Source organism: Rutilus rutilus (assembly GCF_951802725.1).
Source record: "Rutilus rutilus genome assembly, chromosome: 15".
NCBI classification, from domain to species: Eukaryota; Metazoa; Chordata; class Actinopteri; order Cypriniformes; family Leuciscidae; genus Rutilus; species Rutilus rutilus.
Genome location: NC_140220.1, coordinates 34,222,640 through 34,240,982, shown reverse-complemented (window position 1 = coordinate 34,240,982; position 18,343 = coordinate 34,222,640). Strand labels below are relative to the sequence as shown.

The 18,343-nt window shown below is 36.4% G+C and overlaps 1 protein-coding gene across 1 annotated transcript; it reads right to left on the bottom strand.

The window, feature by feature from the left end:
* Window positions 1-9,008: 9,008 nt before the first annotated feature.
* Window positions 9,009-18,220, bottom strand: ddx1 (DEAD (Asp-Glu-Ala-Asp) box helicase 1). The gene is made up of 26 exons (XM_084431981.1): window positions 18,102-18,220; window positions 17,965-18,016; window positions 17,764-17,827; window positions 17,629-17,658; window positions 17,367-17,463; window positions 17,043-17,090; window positions 16,848-16,931; window positions 16,682-16,765; window positions 16,512-16,588; window positions 16,366-16,438; window positions 15,670-15,746; window positions 15,432-15,546; window positions 15,202-15,340; window positions 15,046-15,106; window positions 12,514-12,612; window positions 12,181-12,270; window positions 11,915-12,103; window positions 11,778-11,829; window positions 11,502-11,648; window positions 11,336-11,427; window positions 11,167-11,239; window positions 10,037-10,109; window positions 9,909-9,951; window positions 9,724-9,819; window positions 9,527-9,647; window positions 9,009-9,429 (listed from the first exon to the last, which is right to left on the bottom strand). Exons 1-26 carry the CDS (start codon window positions 18,115-18,117, stop codon window positions 9,299-9,301), a joined length of 2,223 nt encoding a protein of 740 aa, XP_084288107.1. The 5' UTR covers window positions 18,118-18,220; the 3' UTR covers window positions 9,009-9,298.
* Between the last annotated feature and the right edge of the window lie 123 nt (window positions 18,221-18,343).

The following is an 18,343-nucleotide window of genomic DNA, read 5'->3' as shown; positions in this document are numbered from 1 at the left end:
AGAGATTGAGAAAGAGGGATTATGTGGGTAGCATATCAGGAATTATCTAATGGTCCTTCCTATCAGAGCCACACATGACCAACATGTACGCAGAAAACTCAAGCAGTGGTGTTAGAGTTCATTTTACAGTCAGTCATTGTCATATTCATTATTCATTCATAATCATTTCACTCTGAATGAAATAGCACACAGTGTTAGGTGATAAAAAAGCATTTTAGGTTGTGGACATGGTTACATAATCTAATATATATCCAAAGTTTAATGTCAGTAAAAAAATGTTTTAAATAAATGAATAACTTTAATCAGATAGGATGTATTAAATTGATCAAAAGTGACAATAAATTTGTTATGGTACAAAAGATTTCTATTTCAAAATGCCATTCTTTTGAACTTTCCGTTCTGAAAAACGTATCACATTTTCCATAAAAATATTAAGCAAAGTTTTCAACATTTGATAATAATGTTTCTTGAGCAGCAAATCAGCATTTTCGATTGATTTCTGAAAATTCAGCTTTGCCATAACAGAAATAAATTACATAAAAAAAAAGAATTACAATAGAAAAGTTATTTTAATTTGTAATAATATTTCACAATATTACTGATTTTACTGTATTTTTGATCAAATAAATGCAGCCTTGGGGAACATGAGACTTCAAAAAACATAAAAAAAAATGTCAATAACAATTATTATAGATAAAGTTATTTTTAATTCTTATTTCAAATTTGAATATCTTTTATGTCATATTTTACTCAATAGTATGTTTCACTCAAATTGTTACGTCAATGCATCTCTTCTGTTTTTTATTAAGAAATATAAAAAATCAACAAAAGTGTCTCTGGTAATTTTGTTGTGGAGATTAACACTAAGTATAGAGAGACCATATATTTTTCCTTTTATTATTATTTTACGTATTACATGTTGTTTTGCCCTGTTTTATTTATATATACAGAACTGTGCAAAATTCTTAGGCATGTTAATCCCCCCCCCCCCAAAAAAAACAAAACAAAATGGTTTTAAGTCAGGTATTTCTATCTTTTGCTGTAGTGTGTCAGTAGGAAATATCAGTTTACATTTCCAAACATTCTTTTTGCCATTAATTGTAATAATCCAGTGAGATTTGTGTGTGCACGAGGAGTCTGACAACAGCCGGTATGATCTGATCTCACCATCATCGAGTCCGTCTGTGATTACATGAAGAAACAGAAAAAACTGAGACAGACTAAATCCAGAAGAACTGTGGGAACGTCTCCGAGATGCTTGAAGACTTTTGGCATTAGCACGCCTAAGACTTTCGCACAGTACTGTGTCTGTATGCAAATAATATAAATGTAATTTTTTTGTCATGCAAATGTGACAATTGAAATTGGGAGCAAGTGACTGATGAACTGAACACATTATCATTTATCATTTCATTTCATTTATTTTATCTATACCTTATAGATGCAATATCAAAGAAACTTTTCAGGAGCACTAAAGACTATAGCGTGTCTTCACACAGTCACGGTCCACTATCACTAATGTTGTCTGCAACTGTGGTTGGCGTGAGTCTGCCTCCACTCCTGTGTGGTTAGTTTCGTTCTCCTCCTGAAAGCTGCGTGGATGTGAGACATGTTTTATCAGGATTCTTTCACTCTGACGGTTGGCACATAAAGGTTCAGCTCTTGTAAACCTGCGTGTCTGTGCTTGTCTTCAGATGCTGTTGGCGTTTTTTTTTCCAATCAGGACAAACCAGATAATGTGTGTGAATTACTGTAACTGACTAGCTAGTTTTTTTTTTTTTTTGTGTGTGTGTGTCTGAATGCTCACAGGGAAAAGGCGAATTGCTGTCCGGACCAATGTCACCCTAAAGCAGAGTCAAGGACAGAGGCAAAAAAATCCACCAGTGTCCCGTTAGGAAGAGCTGCTTTGACATCAATTAAGTCCCCCCCCCCACACACACACACACTTGAGCCTCATGTCGGATGACCATCACGGATCATATAAACGACACATCTCTGTAGAGGCGACTTCTGTCAGTTTAGGCTATCTACCGCACACATAAATCAATGGACTTGGTGTAAATTCAAGCATGTGGAAGTGTTTCATTGTGTGTGTGTGTGTGTGTGTGCATGTGTAGGAAATCATGTGTGTGATGATTTGCTGAAACACTCTAGAGACATATGGGTCAGTAATAGCTTTGTGGATCTGACAGAGAGAGTTGATGCTTGTCAGTACAGGAGACAGTGTTGAATATTCGTCAAGCTCAATCATTTCAGTCTGTGACCAAAGTTAGTGTATCAAAAGCAATCAAATAATGGAGTTGATGGGAAATATACACTAACCAATAGCTATAAAGCAACACATGTAAGTTTAGTTTTCAGTGTGCTCTGTTCCTGTTTTTCCTGCATTACAGTTCTCTGTAGTTGTTGATCAGTTCAGTCCTGTTCTGCTTTACCTTGATTACACTCCCCTTGTATTCAAGCCGAGTTTCCGAAGTTCTGGGTCCGGTTTTGTGTTTATTGTGGTTGGGAATTAGGGTAGGCCTACGTGTACACCGCAACATTTTCCTTCGCTTTTTTCTGGACACGGATCCGCGAAAATGAAAACGCTGTGTGATGATGCCAGGCCAGTTACTCTCCTGTAGACTGAACGCGGGAAACGCAACTACGCATTACGTCAGCATTTTCACAAATTTGCATTTTGTTGTTTACATGGAGACGATAACTGTAACGTTTTCATAAACATGCACTTTGAAACGTGTTTTCAAAAGCGTGCATTTTCAGGCCCACAAAACCCTGTTGTCGCGTAAATGAACAGCCAAAAAGTAAAGCTTTCTGTGTAGAGTTTAGAGAAAAGAAATTGTTTAAGCAATAAAAAAAAATAAAAAATTATGGGAAGAGTCATTTTAATAACTCGAATTATTGAGTATTTTAACCATTGAATTTAATCATTAAATAACTTTAAAGGAACACTTAGGTCCATTTTCATAATTAATTTCATTTTTTTCATTAATTATGCTTATTTTTATATATTTATATTATATTTAGTTTTTAATATATATTATATATTAGATTATATATATTATATTTCTTTTTAAATTTGTTGAATCTTTTGATATTTCAATTTATATTATTATTTAATAAAAAAAATATGCTATTAATCAATTTAGTCAATCAAGTTTTTGTTTAATTATATTGATATTTCTATTTATTTTTTTTAAAAGTGTTTTGCTATTTTCGCTAATCTTCTTAATTGAATTAAGAATACAAATGTATCAATAACTAAAGCAAAACTTGGGTCCCATACTAGCTTAGCCTCAATTTTTCATTAATGTACGCTAATGTATATTTTTGTACATTTCATCTGTAATATTTTTATAGGCTATTTATTTAATTAGTATTGATATTTCAATTTATATATTTAAGCTTCTTTTTTATTATTATTATTATTACAAAAACACACCAATCTAGATTTTCAAAATGTGTTTAGACATGTAGACTTTAATACGTAATAATATTTAGTTATTTACAACTATTTAGACTATAGTATATTATAAATAAAATATAAAGTCCTAGGCTGTCACAGAACCAGCTGTGATTTCTCATGCGATACCTGTCGGGATGCCTGTCCCGTTCATAGTGTTCATACCCTAATGTTATAACATGCTCAATTTGTTCTCATTATTCAGTCTAGACTCTGCAGTTCTTCTTTCACTTAAATTGGTTCTCTCTTTCTCTCCCTCCTCATCCAGTTACCACCAGTAAAGCGTAGTGCAGGTATCATCTATCCGCAGTGGGCGTCAGGGGATCGGCGAGCTGCAGTGAGTGAGATATAGGGGCTCCTGCCGTTAATGAGCACGGGACGGGGCCGTTCACTGCAGACACAGCTGCTATGATTTAGGCGCCAGTCATCTCTCCATCCCACTACTGACAGATGAGGCAGTGGAGCAATATGTTCTGGGTGAAATCAGAGACAAGGTATTGAGTTGTCTAGGTGTGTGTGTGTGTGGGTGGGTGGGTTGTGCAACCTGCCTTAACACTTTTCGTTTCACTTGCTGTGTATCGCATTATATAGAGTGAATGCAAGGAGTATTTAAATAGATAGTTCACAGTTATTTGCTCACTTTCGTGTCATTCTGAACTCTTTTGAGTGTTTTTCTGTTGTACATCACAAACAGTGTTTTAGGTCGGACGTTCATGCTGCAATTTTCCATTCAATGTTAGTGAATAACTAAAGATTGCATTTATTTATTTTTGTTTATTAAAAAGGAACGGACCCTTTCTTTCCAGAAATAAACAACAAAACATTTAGTGATTAAAGGCCTGTTTTACTAATTCTGCCTTTCAGCACTTTTTCTTTTTCCTTCCAGAGCTCAACAGTAAAATAAAAAAAGCTGTTTAGTAGTTTTAGATTTCTACTTGCCCAGTCAATTTTCTCTGACCCAACACAAAATATTGTAAATGTATTTTTTAAATATTATAATTAAAATAAAGTAATCATTTTAAAGTTTAAATGTATTTTTTTTTTTTTTTGTAAAATGTATTTTATTATTTAAAAAATAATAATATTATTACAATTAAAAAAGTAATATTAAAAAATATTATTTGTTGTAATATTTATTGTAAAATTAGTTTTAAAATATTACTTTTATTTTACTATATACTTACTTTTTTTTTTTTTTTTTTAGCAAATGTTACATTTTCTTTACAAAGCAAGGCACAAAAATGAACATGCATCTAAAAACGTGTTTTATCGCACTTGGTATGAACAGGCCTTAAAAGCTCAATCAGGAAACTTGTTTTTTTGCAGTCATAAGGCAGTAAGCAACCTAACTAACTGATCAAGTAGAGTCAAACAAGAGGCAGCGGCATCGCATCAATGGAGACAGAGGACACAAAAAGAAGTGAATGAGGGATTGAATGAGAGGTCAGAGAAAGAGTGAGTTCAGTATTGACAGAGGGTCAGAAAGAGAAGGAATCCTCAGGCTGATGGATGAGAGTCGGCCTTTGAGAAGAGACACACGAGCACAGCGATAGACGACAGTGCAGAAACAGACAGATGGTTAGACGGATGAGTGCGAGTCCTCTCCGCCGGACGGTCACAGTGCTCTGAGCGGGTCGTCCAGGGAGGGTTCGAGGTGAGGGGTCAAAGTTCACGCTGGGTTTAGGGTCATCCTCAGCGACACAGAGTGATGAGTCAAAGGAATGTTCTTCAAGCACTAAATCAACTTTTTCACAAGCTCTCTGAAACTGTGTCAGCCTAGACAGGGAATATGAATGGGTAGTTGAGTAGTGTAGCGGTCAGTTGTGTGAGTAACAGGACTGTTATAAGGAAAGTGTCAGTCAGGTGGGGTTTAGGCTTTGGGTTGCAGTTTTTCCAGAGATCCCTGAGGGATCCGGAGTTTCTTAAAGACTTACAGTAACTGAAATCCATTTACTCCTCCTCGCTCTTTCCTCCTTTCCCTTCCCTTCTTTCTCTCCTCTCCCTGGAGTACGCTTTGTGCCGTCTGGCAGCGGATCAAAGCACATTTGTGAATGTCACCCATGGGTATGGAAAAGGGAGAAAGAGAGAGGGAGAGATGGAGAGAAATGAGATAAACCATTCATTAGTGACAAACTAAACTCTGACTGTCCCGTTTAATGTGGGCACAGTTCAAGACTTCGGCATTTATGAGTATTCACACCCCTTTCTCCTCCTCCTCCTCCTCCTCCTCCTGTCATCAAGTGATTACATGCTTTATGTTATAATTAATATATAAGTAGTTGTTGTGATGGCAAAGCTGAATTTTCAGCATCGTTACTCCAGTCTTCAGTGTCACATGATCATTATAATATGCCGATTTTGTTCTCAAGAAACATTTATTTTTATTATTAATGTTGAAAACAATTGTCCTGGGGGTGTTTTTCCCGTTGGAAACCCGTTTTTTAGGATTCTTTGATGAATAGAAAGTTCAAAAGAACTGTTTTTATTTTTGTAACATTATAAATGTCTTTACTGTCACTTTTGTTAAATATATTGTTTCCTTGTGCAATAAAAGTAATAATAAAAAAAAGAAAGAAACTGACCCCAAACTTTTAGACTGTGCTCTTAGTAACACTTTATGTGTGTGTGTGTGAAAAGTGTCTTTAGCAGTGACTCATGCTGTCAGATTGATTCAGTGCACCTTTCCTTTAGCCTCAGGGGTGAGTCTGAGAGTTCACACACACATACACACACATACAGGAGTGTAACACATTACAACTGTTAAGGGTCATAGTCAATCATGATTACAGTAGCTAAATCATAACAATTCCCATTAGAGGATAGCACTTCCGGTGTCCTTTATCTGCTCCCGTCTCTTCACTGTGTGAAGATCTGCTCTTACTGACCGAGAAACATGTGCATCATCAAGGCATGTTGTAACTCCAGAAGCCATTTCTTCCTCAGGTATTTGGTTCAGCATAACCAAGACATCACTCACACGTGTACCACAGTGTGTTTGATACAGCAAGTATGAGGGAGGAGGAGAACTGTGGGAGAACCTTTTACTTGCTGGACAACGATCTGGCTCAATTTTGAATATATAAGGTTTTTTTTTTTTTCAGTCAAGACACTAGCTCTCACTCTGAACATATCTGATGTCTGTTACCTGCCACAGGGGCATTTCTCATCACCAGGTGCAGAGGAAATGCCCTATGGCTGTGTGGGCGGGACTTCCTGTCTTTTGGGTTTTTTTTAACTGTAATCCGTCGTTCCAACATAAATCCCTCACAACAGTCAAAACTGGGTAAAGAAAGGTGGAGACTTTACCGTTAACAGCTTCCTGGAATGTTTCTGAACTTATGGAGCTGTTTGACTCAACATTTTCAACCTGAACGCCTGCTGTCAATCATGAAATGTTTGCAATGCGTCCAAATTGGCATAGCCTACTAACGTTAAATATGCGCCAGAGAGACGAGGGCGCCGCCATCTTTAGAATATTGTCTTTTAACTTCCGTTTTGCGGTCGCTCTGTATATTTCTATGGCTGTCCATGAGTAATTAGCTTGAAGTGGATTTACTTGATGTAAAGTTAACGAAAGTTATCATGAGGACTGTAATGTTTAAAGCAGATGACTAAACAAATGTCAGTCGACCGGGAAGATTTTAAAACGAGCCGTTCAAACACGCAAAATCGCTGTGAAAATACAGACCGGAAGTCAAAAGACAACGAGCGCAGCGCTGAAAAGGGGCGAGACTACATAAGGTCTTATATAGCAGGTACTACATTTAGTTTTAAATTTAGTTTGTGACTGTTGAAAAAGTACGATTTATGTAGAATGAATGTGTGTACTATGAATGAAATTCGGACGTACTACATCCACTATGACGTCAATTGCATCTCCTCACTGCCATTCACAAATCCTCTTTTGGCCTCATGGGACAGAAAAATGTCTATTGACTGCACACTTCAGAATCTCATGGGAAGTAATAGGTCATCTGGGTACTTTTACCCCACTCTTTTATGAATACTGTTCATGAATATTTTGAATTCGGCTCGCATACTGTTTTTCGCCTACTATAGTATGGAAGTATAGGCATATTTGGACGCAGCTTTCAACTAATTTGAACATGAGAATGCAGGCCCGTAGCTCTGTTTAACACATTTAAATCAATCCCACAGATTTTTTGCACAAAAAAGACAAGATTCCATCTGGACCGGCTTTTAATCTTGCTGTGGGCCCCTGGTTACATTTTTACATTGTCTAATCTTTGTTCTTTCTGCACCTTTTCACCATTTATGTGAAGAAAATGGCCTTCAGACATGAGAAAAATGCAATATTATCTGTCTGAAATGTGTCATTAGTCTGTCGAGGAGCATGCTGAATGGGTTAAGTGTGAGACTGCAGGGTTTAGGAAGTGAGCAAAAGGCGGACAAACGTATAGTGTCACCGTTTCACCATTGGAAGTAAGACTGGCTCTGGCAGCTGGAAACCATTTGCTCCCAAAGATGCTTGGGAGTGGAAACATACACACACACACACACACACACACATATATATATATATACAGAGCTACTGCAGTTACATAACATGAAAAGAGAAGTACAGACAAAAAAAAAAACTTTTAAACATCTCACTTTTGATACGTTGGTTCTGGTTTAGGACAGAGGTTGAGTATTATGGTCAGGAACTTGATCAGAGTGCTTATGTACCGACAGGCTCTGTGATGTCCCATCTGTTGTATGAATCCATAAGTAACCATATTATGTAATCGAATTTAGGGTAGGAATGTAAGTTGAGGTGTGTGTGTGTGTGGTCTGGTGTGGATTAGTTTAAAATGCAGGGTTGTTTACGAGCAGTGCTGTTAGTTTGGGTATAATTACAGAGAGACGTCCTCCTGTGTGTGTGATTTTGAGTTTAAACAGGAGTCTGCCATAACACATGCGTGCTGGATTACTGCGAGTACAGTGATGCAATTTTAGATTATTAATGACATTTAACTTCATTGCCCTCTTTTGGACTTTGCTCAACTATAAATAAAAGTAGTGCTTATGACATGAACCCTACAATGGACGTCTCAGCAGTTCTCAGAGAGTGGACATCTCTTCATTAGGACAAGCCCGCCATCTAGTGTTAGTATGAGGTACTGGAGCACAGTGAGTATGGTTGACTGAAATTTTTTTTATATTAAATGTATATGATTATGTAATCTATAGGGTTTCTTGCCCAATAACTATTCAGCATTTTTAAACATTGTTTGAAAAAATTTGTTGAATTTTTTTCTTGTGCTTGTTATTTGCCGTACGTTATTTAATGTATGCTTATTGTGATTAGTAGCCTGTAGTATAAGTAATACATTTATAATAGATTGTTTAGCTCTAATTATATGAAAATAATATTAAAAATATTACATTTTTAGATATTTTTAGTAAAAAAAAAAAGAACATTTTCCATCGACTGCCTCTTTCCATTTGATTCAATTAAAATTTCACCGGAGTTTTCTCAAATACTGTAAAGATGAGCTCTGCTAATATGTTGTAAACACAATAACTGAAGAAAACAGAAGCATTATGCTCTCTTCATTTATTTCAGGTTGACCACTTGCATTATTAACAATGCTTTGGAAAAACAAAACCAATTTTTACATTTCTTCAATATTTAAAATATTAAAGAAAATCAATTGAAAACAATCAATTGATCAAAGAAAAGTACATAATAGCACAAGCAAATTTCTAATTTGCATTCAAACCACTTGAACCAGAAATTAAATACATGTATTATGTAAAGTTAGTGAAACATTCTTGTCCTCTAGCGTCTTCATTTGTGATTATTTGAGCGTGACGCATGCGAGTGTGTTTCTAGAATGCTTTAAAGAGCTGGTTGGGTAGATAGCTGAGTTGAAGGAAGGAAGTTTGTGCCTCTCTCTCCAGGTTGGCCAGTTCCTGTACGGTCGGGGCCAATATATCCACATGGCCCTTATAGAGACCACCTGGGGGGTGGGGGGTGGGGTGTGGGAATAGATATGGAGATGAGTGATAGAGATACAACGTGAATGGCCTACAAACAGGACATCTGAAAACACTCACCCCCGGTAGCCCTGCGCTGCCCGTACGTCACTTTGCCGTCAAATTCATCAACAGGAACTTTGATGTCAGGTTCACACTGAGTAATGGTACATTTCAGATGCTCCTCGACTTCTGACAACAACTAAAACAGAGGCACAGTTAGAATAAGGATAAAATAAGTTAGAATATTGTTAATGTCATGCAAATGCAGTTCTCACCTCTTTCTCGTTGTACCAAATAGTGCATCCTCCGCTCTCTTTGAGTCTGGTGTTATAGCAGCCTTTCCCTCTGCTGGCACAAACGTGGTACCACACCTGTGTGCACCACACACACAAACACACAATTAACAACAGACACACAAACAAAATACATTTATACCGGTTCTCCTGTACTTCCTACTTACTTTCTCTTTCTCCATTGCAACCAGGGATATAGCCAAACCCATCCTGTAGGGACATCACAAATATTCACACAAACACTGACAAGATTGCAATCTACACGTAACGATACAAGACAAACGCTGGCCGTCACCTGTCCGCTCTGCCAACTCTTCCAATGCGGTGAACGTAGTTCTGCTTCTCATCTGGCAGAGTCACGTTTATCACTGCAAAACAGGACGCAATATTGCAATTATCCATTTTTGAATTAATTTCAGATAGACTTGATTGAATTTTTAACTTATGTTTTTTTAAACAACAGGTCTATTAATAAAAGGCACGTTGCTGGATTTGTTAAACCGCACTCAACAACTCTGTGCATTTAACAGAAAACAACTGTTCATGGGCTATGCATTTATTTTTTGCATAAATTAAGTAAGCATAGCATTTTAACTTGACAGTTAAACAATTGCAATCATTTTGCAAATTAAATTGGAATGAATATTAATAGAATATTCATCTATTTATAAACTATTATTAATTAATGATTTATTTAATAATAAACCAAAATTAATAATAATAATAATAATAATAATAATAATAATTTATTTTTGTTTTTATTAAATATAGTAAATAAACATAAAATTATTACTATATATATATATATATATATATATATATATATTAATTTAATGTTTATTTACTATATTTAATAAAAACAAAAATAAAGAATTACATATATATATACATTTTTTATATATATATATAAAAAAATCATATATATAAAAATCATCTATTTATAAACTATTATTAATTAATGATTTATTTAATAAACCAAAATAAATAATAATAATAATAATAATAATAATTATTATTATTATTATTATTATTTATTTTTGTTTTTATTAAATATAGTAAATAAACATTAAATTATTACTATATATATATATATATAAAAAAAAATATATATATATATATATATATATATATATATATATATATATAAAAATAATTTAATGTTTATTTACTATATTTAATAAAACAAAAATAAAGAATTATATATATATATATATATATATATATATATATATATATATATATATATATATATATATATATATATATATATATATACACACATTTTTTATATATAATTTATAGATAGATAGATAGATAGATAGATAGATAGATAGATAGATAGATAGAAGTTATTATTGTGGCAAAAAACAATGATAATTAAAAATCATTCCGTATACTAGTTATAGGAAACAGAGAAATTCTTACCATAAGGAACACCGCGGATATCGATTCCTCTAGCAGCCACATCTGTGCAAATCAGAAACTTCACTTCCTGTTTCTAAAGTGAGGATGATAAAAGAATACTTTTATAAGACGTGACTATAATTAATAAAGTTATTCAATGGCACGATTTATTCTTTTTCTTTTTCTTTACCTTGAATCGCTCCAAGTTATATTTGCGCTCATTTGGTTTCCTGTCACCATGAAGACAGACACAAGAAAACTGGTGTCCTTTCTTGTCTGGCCCTGTAGTAAAAGCCACATGTTTGCATCCAGATGTGATTGGATATAATGGCCGTTCGACTAAAAGCCCGCCTCACCTCCTCCCTGCTTGATGAAGTGCAGCTCCATATTGTCGCAGTCGATCTTTGTCCTGCAGAAGATGATGGCCTGATCCATCTTATGCTCCTTAATGGCTCTGATCGCATACTCTCCCTTCAGAATCTTAATGGCCTCTGACCACATCTCTGATAAAGCCATATGAAAATGATTCACTGCAAGACCTTTATATCAGACCAAGTCAAGGTCCTTTTGAAATGTTCAGAATTGATAATACGAGCATGGAAGCATTCATATATTTTCTGGATGATTCATACCTGCGGTGTTGGCTCCAGGTCGCGTGTCATCCTTGGCATGAACTTCATCGGTCTGGGAAGACACAACCTCACTGATTTAGACTTTTTGTACATATCGGCAAAGGCATGATGAAGTGAGATGTTTGCTACATATGTACCCTGATGTGGTTCTTTCCCAGTTTCTCCCAAAGCCTGTCATTTTTTGGGTTGACTGGCACCACCACGTGATGGACCGTTTCTGGTACCGAATCTTCTCCCTTCAGATCCACCCATGTGGGGAAATGCATGATCTTCTCTGAGAGCTTCTTCACATCGAATGAGTGCAGCGTGGCGGAGCAAACGATCACCTACAACACACACGTGGTTCATTTATGAACAACTCTAGTGCGTATTCATGGTAAACAGGTATCAGAGCTTTGCTCACCTGTAGTCTCTTGCCATCTGAGGTCACCTGAGGGATCTGGTTGTAGACCCTCATGATAAAGTCTGTGTAGCCAGCTGAGAGAAGTCCATCCTGAACACATTCATTAAACCAGAATAAAAGCATTTCTTTTGTACACTTTCCCATATGTTAAGCTAAATTTACCCTATAACCTTGATGATGGTAAACATTTATACTGGTTTTTATTAAAACATCACATTCAATTTTAGTTAAAAAGTAAAAAATATTTACAGTGAAATCAACAGCATGCCATGAACTCCTACTCCTTTAATGCTAAACTGTACAGAATTGCATAAGCTTAAGTGTTCAACATACACACTCATCCAGCACCAGGAAGCGGACTTGGGATAGATCCAGCTTTCCTGTGGATATGAGATCATCCAGTCTTCCTGGGGTCCCAACCACAATGTCAACCTAAAAGGACAATGAAGTGATAAAGTCTTCATACAGAAAGATACATAGTATTGTAAACTTTGTTTAATGTTGTAAATGGTTCTAAACTCTATTATAGTCTAATGTTTTGAATTCTATATGGTCTAAGACACCCTTTTTCAGTCCAAGACCACCATGACTCCAGTCTTTAGTGTCACATGATCATGATCACTCTAATATGCTGATTTGGTACCCTGGTAATCCAGAGTTCTCGCGAGAGCACAAGTTGAATTTGCTCAGCGAGTTACTCTGGTGTCCAGTAATGATGCTCATTAAATATGCCCCTCGATCTGAGCTGCACCAATCACATCGGGTTATCTGATACAGGCGGGGCAGAGGCGAGATGACGACAGCGCTGTGACGTCGAAGTCATTAGTAAACATTGCAAGATGGCTATGGATGAACACCAGTTGTTTGAAACGGCTTTGGCCGCTACAATGAACGAGTTAGACTTGGCTTTTTATCTAAAACAGGAACAGAAGACGCCGCTCGAATCGTTCCTTTGCAAGAAGGACGTTCCCGCTGGGGAACACAAACCGTTTCAGAAATGCAGAATAAAATTAAGAAATTGGTTGAACATGAAATGCCAACAATGCTTACATCCTCTGAACGTGAGGTACTATAACTATGAAGTTTGTGCAAGCAGCCTTGACAAGTCAAAGGAACGCGACTGCCGAGAGTACATGTATATAAACGTGGGCAAGTCAGAAGAACACGACTGCCAAAATTGTAGTTGCATTAATGTGGGCAAGTCAGGGGAACGTGACTGCCGGAATATATCATCGTGTTGTAACATGTATTCATGTCTGAATAATAATAATAATATGTATTTAAACAGTTTATTAATCATTTACTTACACTTTCTAAGTGATCTTATGAACCACTGACAACTCCTAAATAACCGGTTTGTAAATAATGCTATACTTCATTTAGAAATGATACATTGATCATTAATAAAGTATGAAAATACAATTATTAAACACATAATAGATATGCTTTAAAATCAAGATTAAAGCATTTATAACTGTATTTATAAACTGCTTATTAATGTCTATTAAAGGGATACTCCACTTTTTTTGGAAATAGGCTCATTTTACAACTCCCACCGAGTTAAACAGTTGAGTTTTACCGTTTTCGAATCCATTCAGTCGATCTCCGGGTCTGGCGGTACCACTTTTAGCATAGCTTAGCATAGATCATTGAATCGGACAAGACCATTAGCATCTCTCTCAAAAAAATGACCAAAGAGTTTCGATATTTTTCCTATTTAAAACGTGACTCTTCTGTAGTTACATCGTGTACTAAGACCGACGGAAAATCATTCCAGCAGGCGTAATGATATAACGCAGCGCCTAAAAATAGTCCTCAGCTCAGTAACTTCCAACGTGACCGGAAGTTTGTCTAACCTATTAGACCTATTTTCAGGCGCTGCGTCATATCATTACGCCATGGTACGGCAGCAAAGTTTCTTGATTATTACGCAGGAATGAGAGTATAGTCCCTAGCCATATCAGCCTAGAAAATCGCAACTTTACATTTTCTGTCGGTCTTAGTACACGATGTAACTACAGAAGAGTCAAGTTTTAAATAGGAAAAATATCGAAACTCTTTGGTCATTTTTTTTTGAGAGAGATGCTAATGGTCATGTCCGATTCAATGATCTATGCTAAGCTATGCTAAAAGCGGTACCGCCAGACCCGGAGATCGGCTGAATGGATTCGAAAACGGTAAAACTCAACTGTTTAACTCTGGGGGAGTTGTAAAATGAGCCTATTTCCAAAAAAAGTGGAGTATCCCTTTAATGCTTTATAAATTACGAATTAACTGTTAACTAATGCTTAACTAATGATTAATAGCGTGCAGTTATTATAAAGTATTACCGTATATTTTAGTCCGAATTATTGCGCTACTATTCGGTTTGGCGCGCATGTGCGCGGCGGCGCTTATTCACGGAAGCTTAGATTTTAGTGGAGATTCGCTTGCAGAAGGCTCGTCCTCCCCTAACAGTGAAATGGACAAATTTGTTTGACTTTCAAACATTTACAGATGGAGAATATACCTGTGAAATGTAAGTTAAGCACTGAGGAAAGCACCACATCTCAAACGCATTAAACAGCGCAATCTGTCAGTCAGCAACAGTATCTGTCAGAGCATCTGACTGGGCAAGCTGCTTTAATTAAACTTAACTATATCTTACCAGTTATTTTGAAGCCCTTAATATCACGTTTAGGACAAATTGTACTATGTACTTTCACTGCAGCAGCTCACACTGCGTCCTCCGCTACTTTTCAGATGTGCTCGTATCAAACTACTGTAGCCTATCGATATAAACGGTATCGCCTCCTTTCATATCGTTTAAAACATATATAATCGATATATCTTACAAACTCGATATACCGCCCTTTGGACACTTACCCCGCTTTCTAAAACGGAGAGCTGTTCTTTAGCAGCCACTCCTCCGATTATCAGAAGTTCCCTGCAATAACATCATGATGTTCAGTTAACGCCAAACCATCACCAGACACTACAATAATCAAACTCACTGCAGCTCCGATGTCAATCTCAGCTCACCTTAGTTTGGGATTGTCAACATATTTCTTGAACTGGTTGACATTATTGAGGGTTTGTTCAGCCAGCTCTTTCGACGGCTCAATGATGAGCGCTTTGGGGGCGTTAGAACTGGCTTTGACCTGACTCACTTTAGCACTGCCTGAGGACAAAAACACATGACAGGCAGAATGCAAGAAAACATTAATACAAGCCCTGCAGGCAGTAAGAAATTAATTTGATTTGAAGCTCACCTGTCTGGCTGGATTTGACCACATGACCATCTGAAGCCTGGTTCAGGGCCACATATCCATCTTTAGGTTGGTTTTTTAAAGGTTCATCGCCAAAGTTGAATTTCAGTTCAGCATTCTGTGTTTGATTGACATAAATACACATTTCAAGAACAGCTGGTGTGTAAGAGAAACGTTACGTAGCAACGAGAGGGTTGTTTATTATATGTAAAGAGTAGCTAGTTGTGTATATGCCAGATACCTTCAGCACACAGGATGCAAAGAAGGGCTGGTTTTTCAGCTGCGGAGGAATCTCAAAAGCCAAACCCAGATCATTACCTGGGAAAGCCAATCAGGAGTCAGTAACAGTGGCATTTGCATTAAAAGGCTGCATAGTACACTGGTACCAAAGAAATATTGTGATACAAAACATTTATAGGTGTACACTAGTTTCAAAATATGGGGTTAGTAAGATTTTAATGCTCACCACCAAGGCTTGTTACAACTTAAAATAACTTCCATTTAATTTTTTTTATAATTTTCCTGTAATGGCAAAGCTGAGTTTTCATCATTTTATCATCACATGATCCTTCAGCAATCATTCTAATATGCTGATTTGGTGCTCAAGAAACATTTCTCATTATTATCATCAATGTTGAAAACAGTCATGCCACCATTTTTTTCAGGAGTCTTTGATTAACAGAAATTCATAAGAACAGCATTTATTTGAAATAGAAATCTTAATAAATATCTTATGTCACTTTTAATCAATTTATTCCATCCTTGATAAATAAAAGCATTAATTAAAATAAAAATAAAAATAATCTTACTGACCCAGTTCAGAAGTGTGACCTGAATGACATTCAACATGCCATATGTATGACAACATGCTCAATTATATGAAATGTTATTAATTTATTGAATACAAATATCTCAAAGGCATAAAAACAAACCTAACCATTTTTAGAGAATGACACATGGCCTTTATCCACATCTATGTAGCATCCGATGGTGTCGTGCATAGTGAATTCCTGGAAAAGACATAAATCATGTCAAACCTCTAAAAGTGGAGTATCAAATCAAAAGGCCCTCATTATGCCTTACCTCTCCATAACTGTCAAACTGCTTATTGTGAGATTTCTTTCCAGTTCCTCCGAAGCCAAATCCATATTTATCCGTTCCTAAGAGAGGGGTAAAAACACGATAACAAACAATATTATAACTGAAGTTATGTAATAACCAGATCAATGTAATGAGGTCATACAGAAACATACCCAAGTCCAGTGATGCCTGGGCAGAAGACCAGCCCACTCTACACAGCCCCTGATCGTGACAGGTCACCTCATAATAATACCTCCCTGGAGGAAAAGGAGTGAAGAATGAATCTTACAGGATTCCCTTGGTTTTTAGACAGAAAACTCAAAAAGGATGTTCTCTGACCTTTTGTGACTCCTTTGGTTGAACGACAGCCATGCCATTCTTTGAACTCTCTGCTCTGACAGCACAGGCCATCAGCACCAATAGCTGAGGGGAAAAACAACAATGAATATAATAATTCTAAGATTGCAGAATCACAATGAAGAAATCAGGATCAATCCAGGTTAGGCCTTTTACATATAAATGTTAAACACTCACCAAATGCTGTACTTCTGTCATAGGGGTTCATCTGCCATTTATTGAAAACTGGGGTGGACAACAAATCCAGGAACAACAATCAATGAATTGAAAATAATAATTTATCAGATATATGAGAGCAAATGTCAGGAAAGTAGTTTCTGAAATGAAATTCGCTAGTCGTCTCAAAATACTTCAGACATTGAAGGTAAAGTTAACCATGTTTAATTGTCTTCTGTTGAACAAATTTCTTTAAAAAAAATGTATGGTATGTCAGTGTAAAATAAGAGAGACCAAGGCTATGTATATATATTAGTATATATTGATGATCTTATAGTTTAATACCTGCTCCTCCTGTCTTCACAGCACTGCGTCCCTTCTTCCCCTCCAGCTGGTCTTTAAGGGTCTCGTAGACTATTTGGATGACTGGAATACTGAAGGCCTACAAGACCACATTCATTTTGTGTTCACATTTCACATATCCTATACATTATATATATATATATACTATATTTAATAAAATAGAATATATTTTTTATAACAAAGTGCACAGTCACCAAAAAACCCCACACTCGGCATTGATTTATGAGAAAGGTTTCACACTCACTCCAGTTTTTCCACTCCCAGTCTCAGCAGCCTGTGAACATAAACACACAGGTGAGTACAGAGGTGGTGATCACACACACACACACACACACACACACACACACACACACTGCACTGGTTATGACGGGGATCTCACCATAAGCACGTCTCCTCCACCCAGGATCAACGGGATGGATTCGGCCTGAATGTCTGTTGGCAACCTGAAAGAGAAGACCAACTCAATACCTACTTTAATTATGCATGGATTACTAACTTATGAGGCGTGTAAGAACTATGACAGGGGTTTTCGAAGTGTGGTCAAAAATATTGAAAACCCCTGAACTAGGAGACAACTCACAGCCAGTCCATTTCTTCCACCGCCTGTGCAATTTCAGGCATTACTCCCATTTCTGTAAGTCAAAATAAGTAGATACAATTTCACACAGTTTAACCACACACTCAATTTATTAATAAATGTTGACAGGTAAATCTCACCGCCGTAAGCTGCCATGGTGTCAAACTCCTGCGACTGCGAGTCTCTCACCGGAAGTAACGTGTGCTGCTGCTGGTTTTCTTTTGACAGGGTGTAAGTAGGGAAAATCGGTCCGTGCGGATTGCGCGTCCTCGCTTCAGTTCCGCTGATCTTGTTTTTAATGACAGAAAATATATAAAGGAAATGTAAAATTAATGCAATTCATATTTTAATTGCATATACGCTGAGAAAACAACTTATAGAT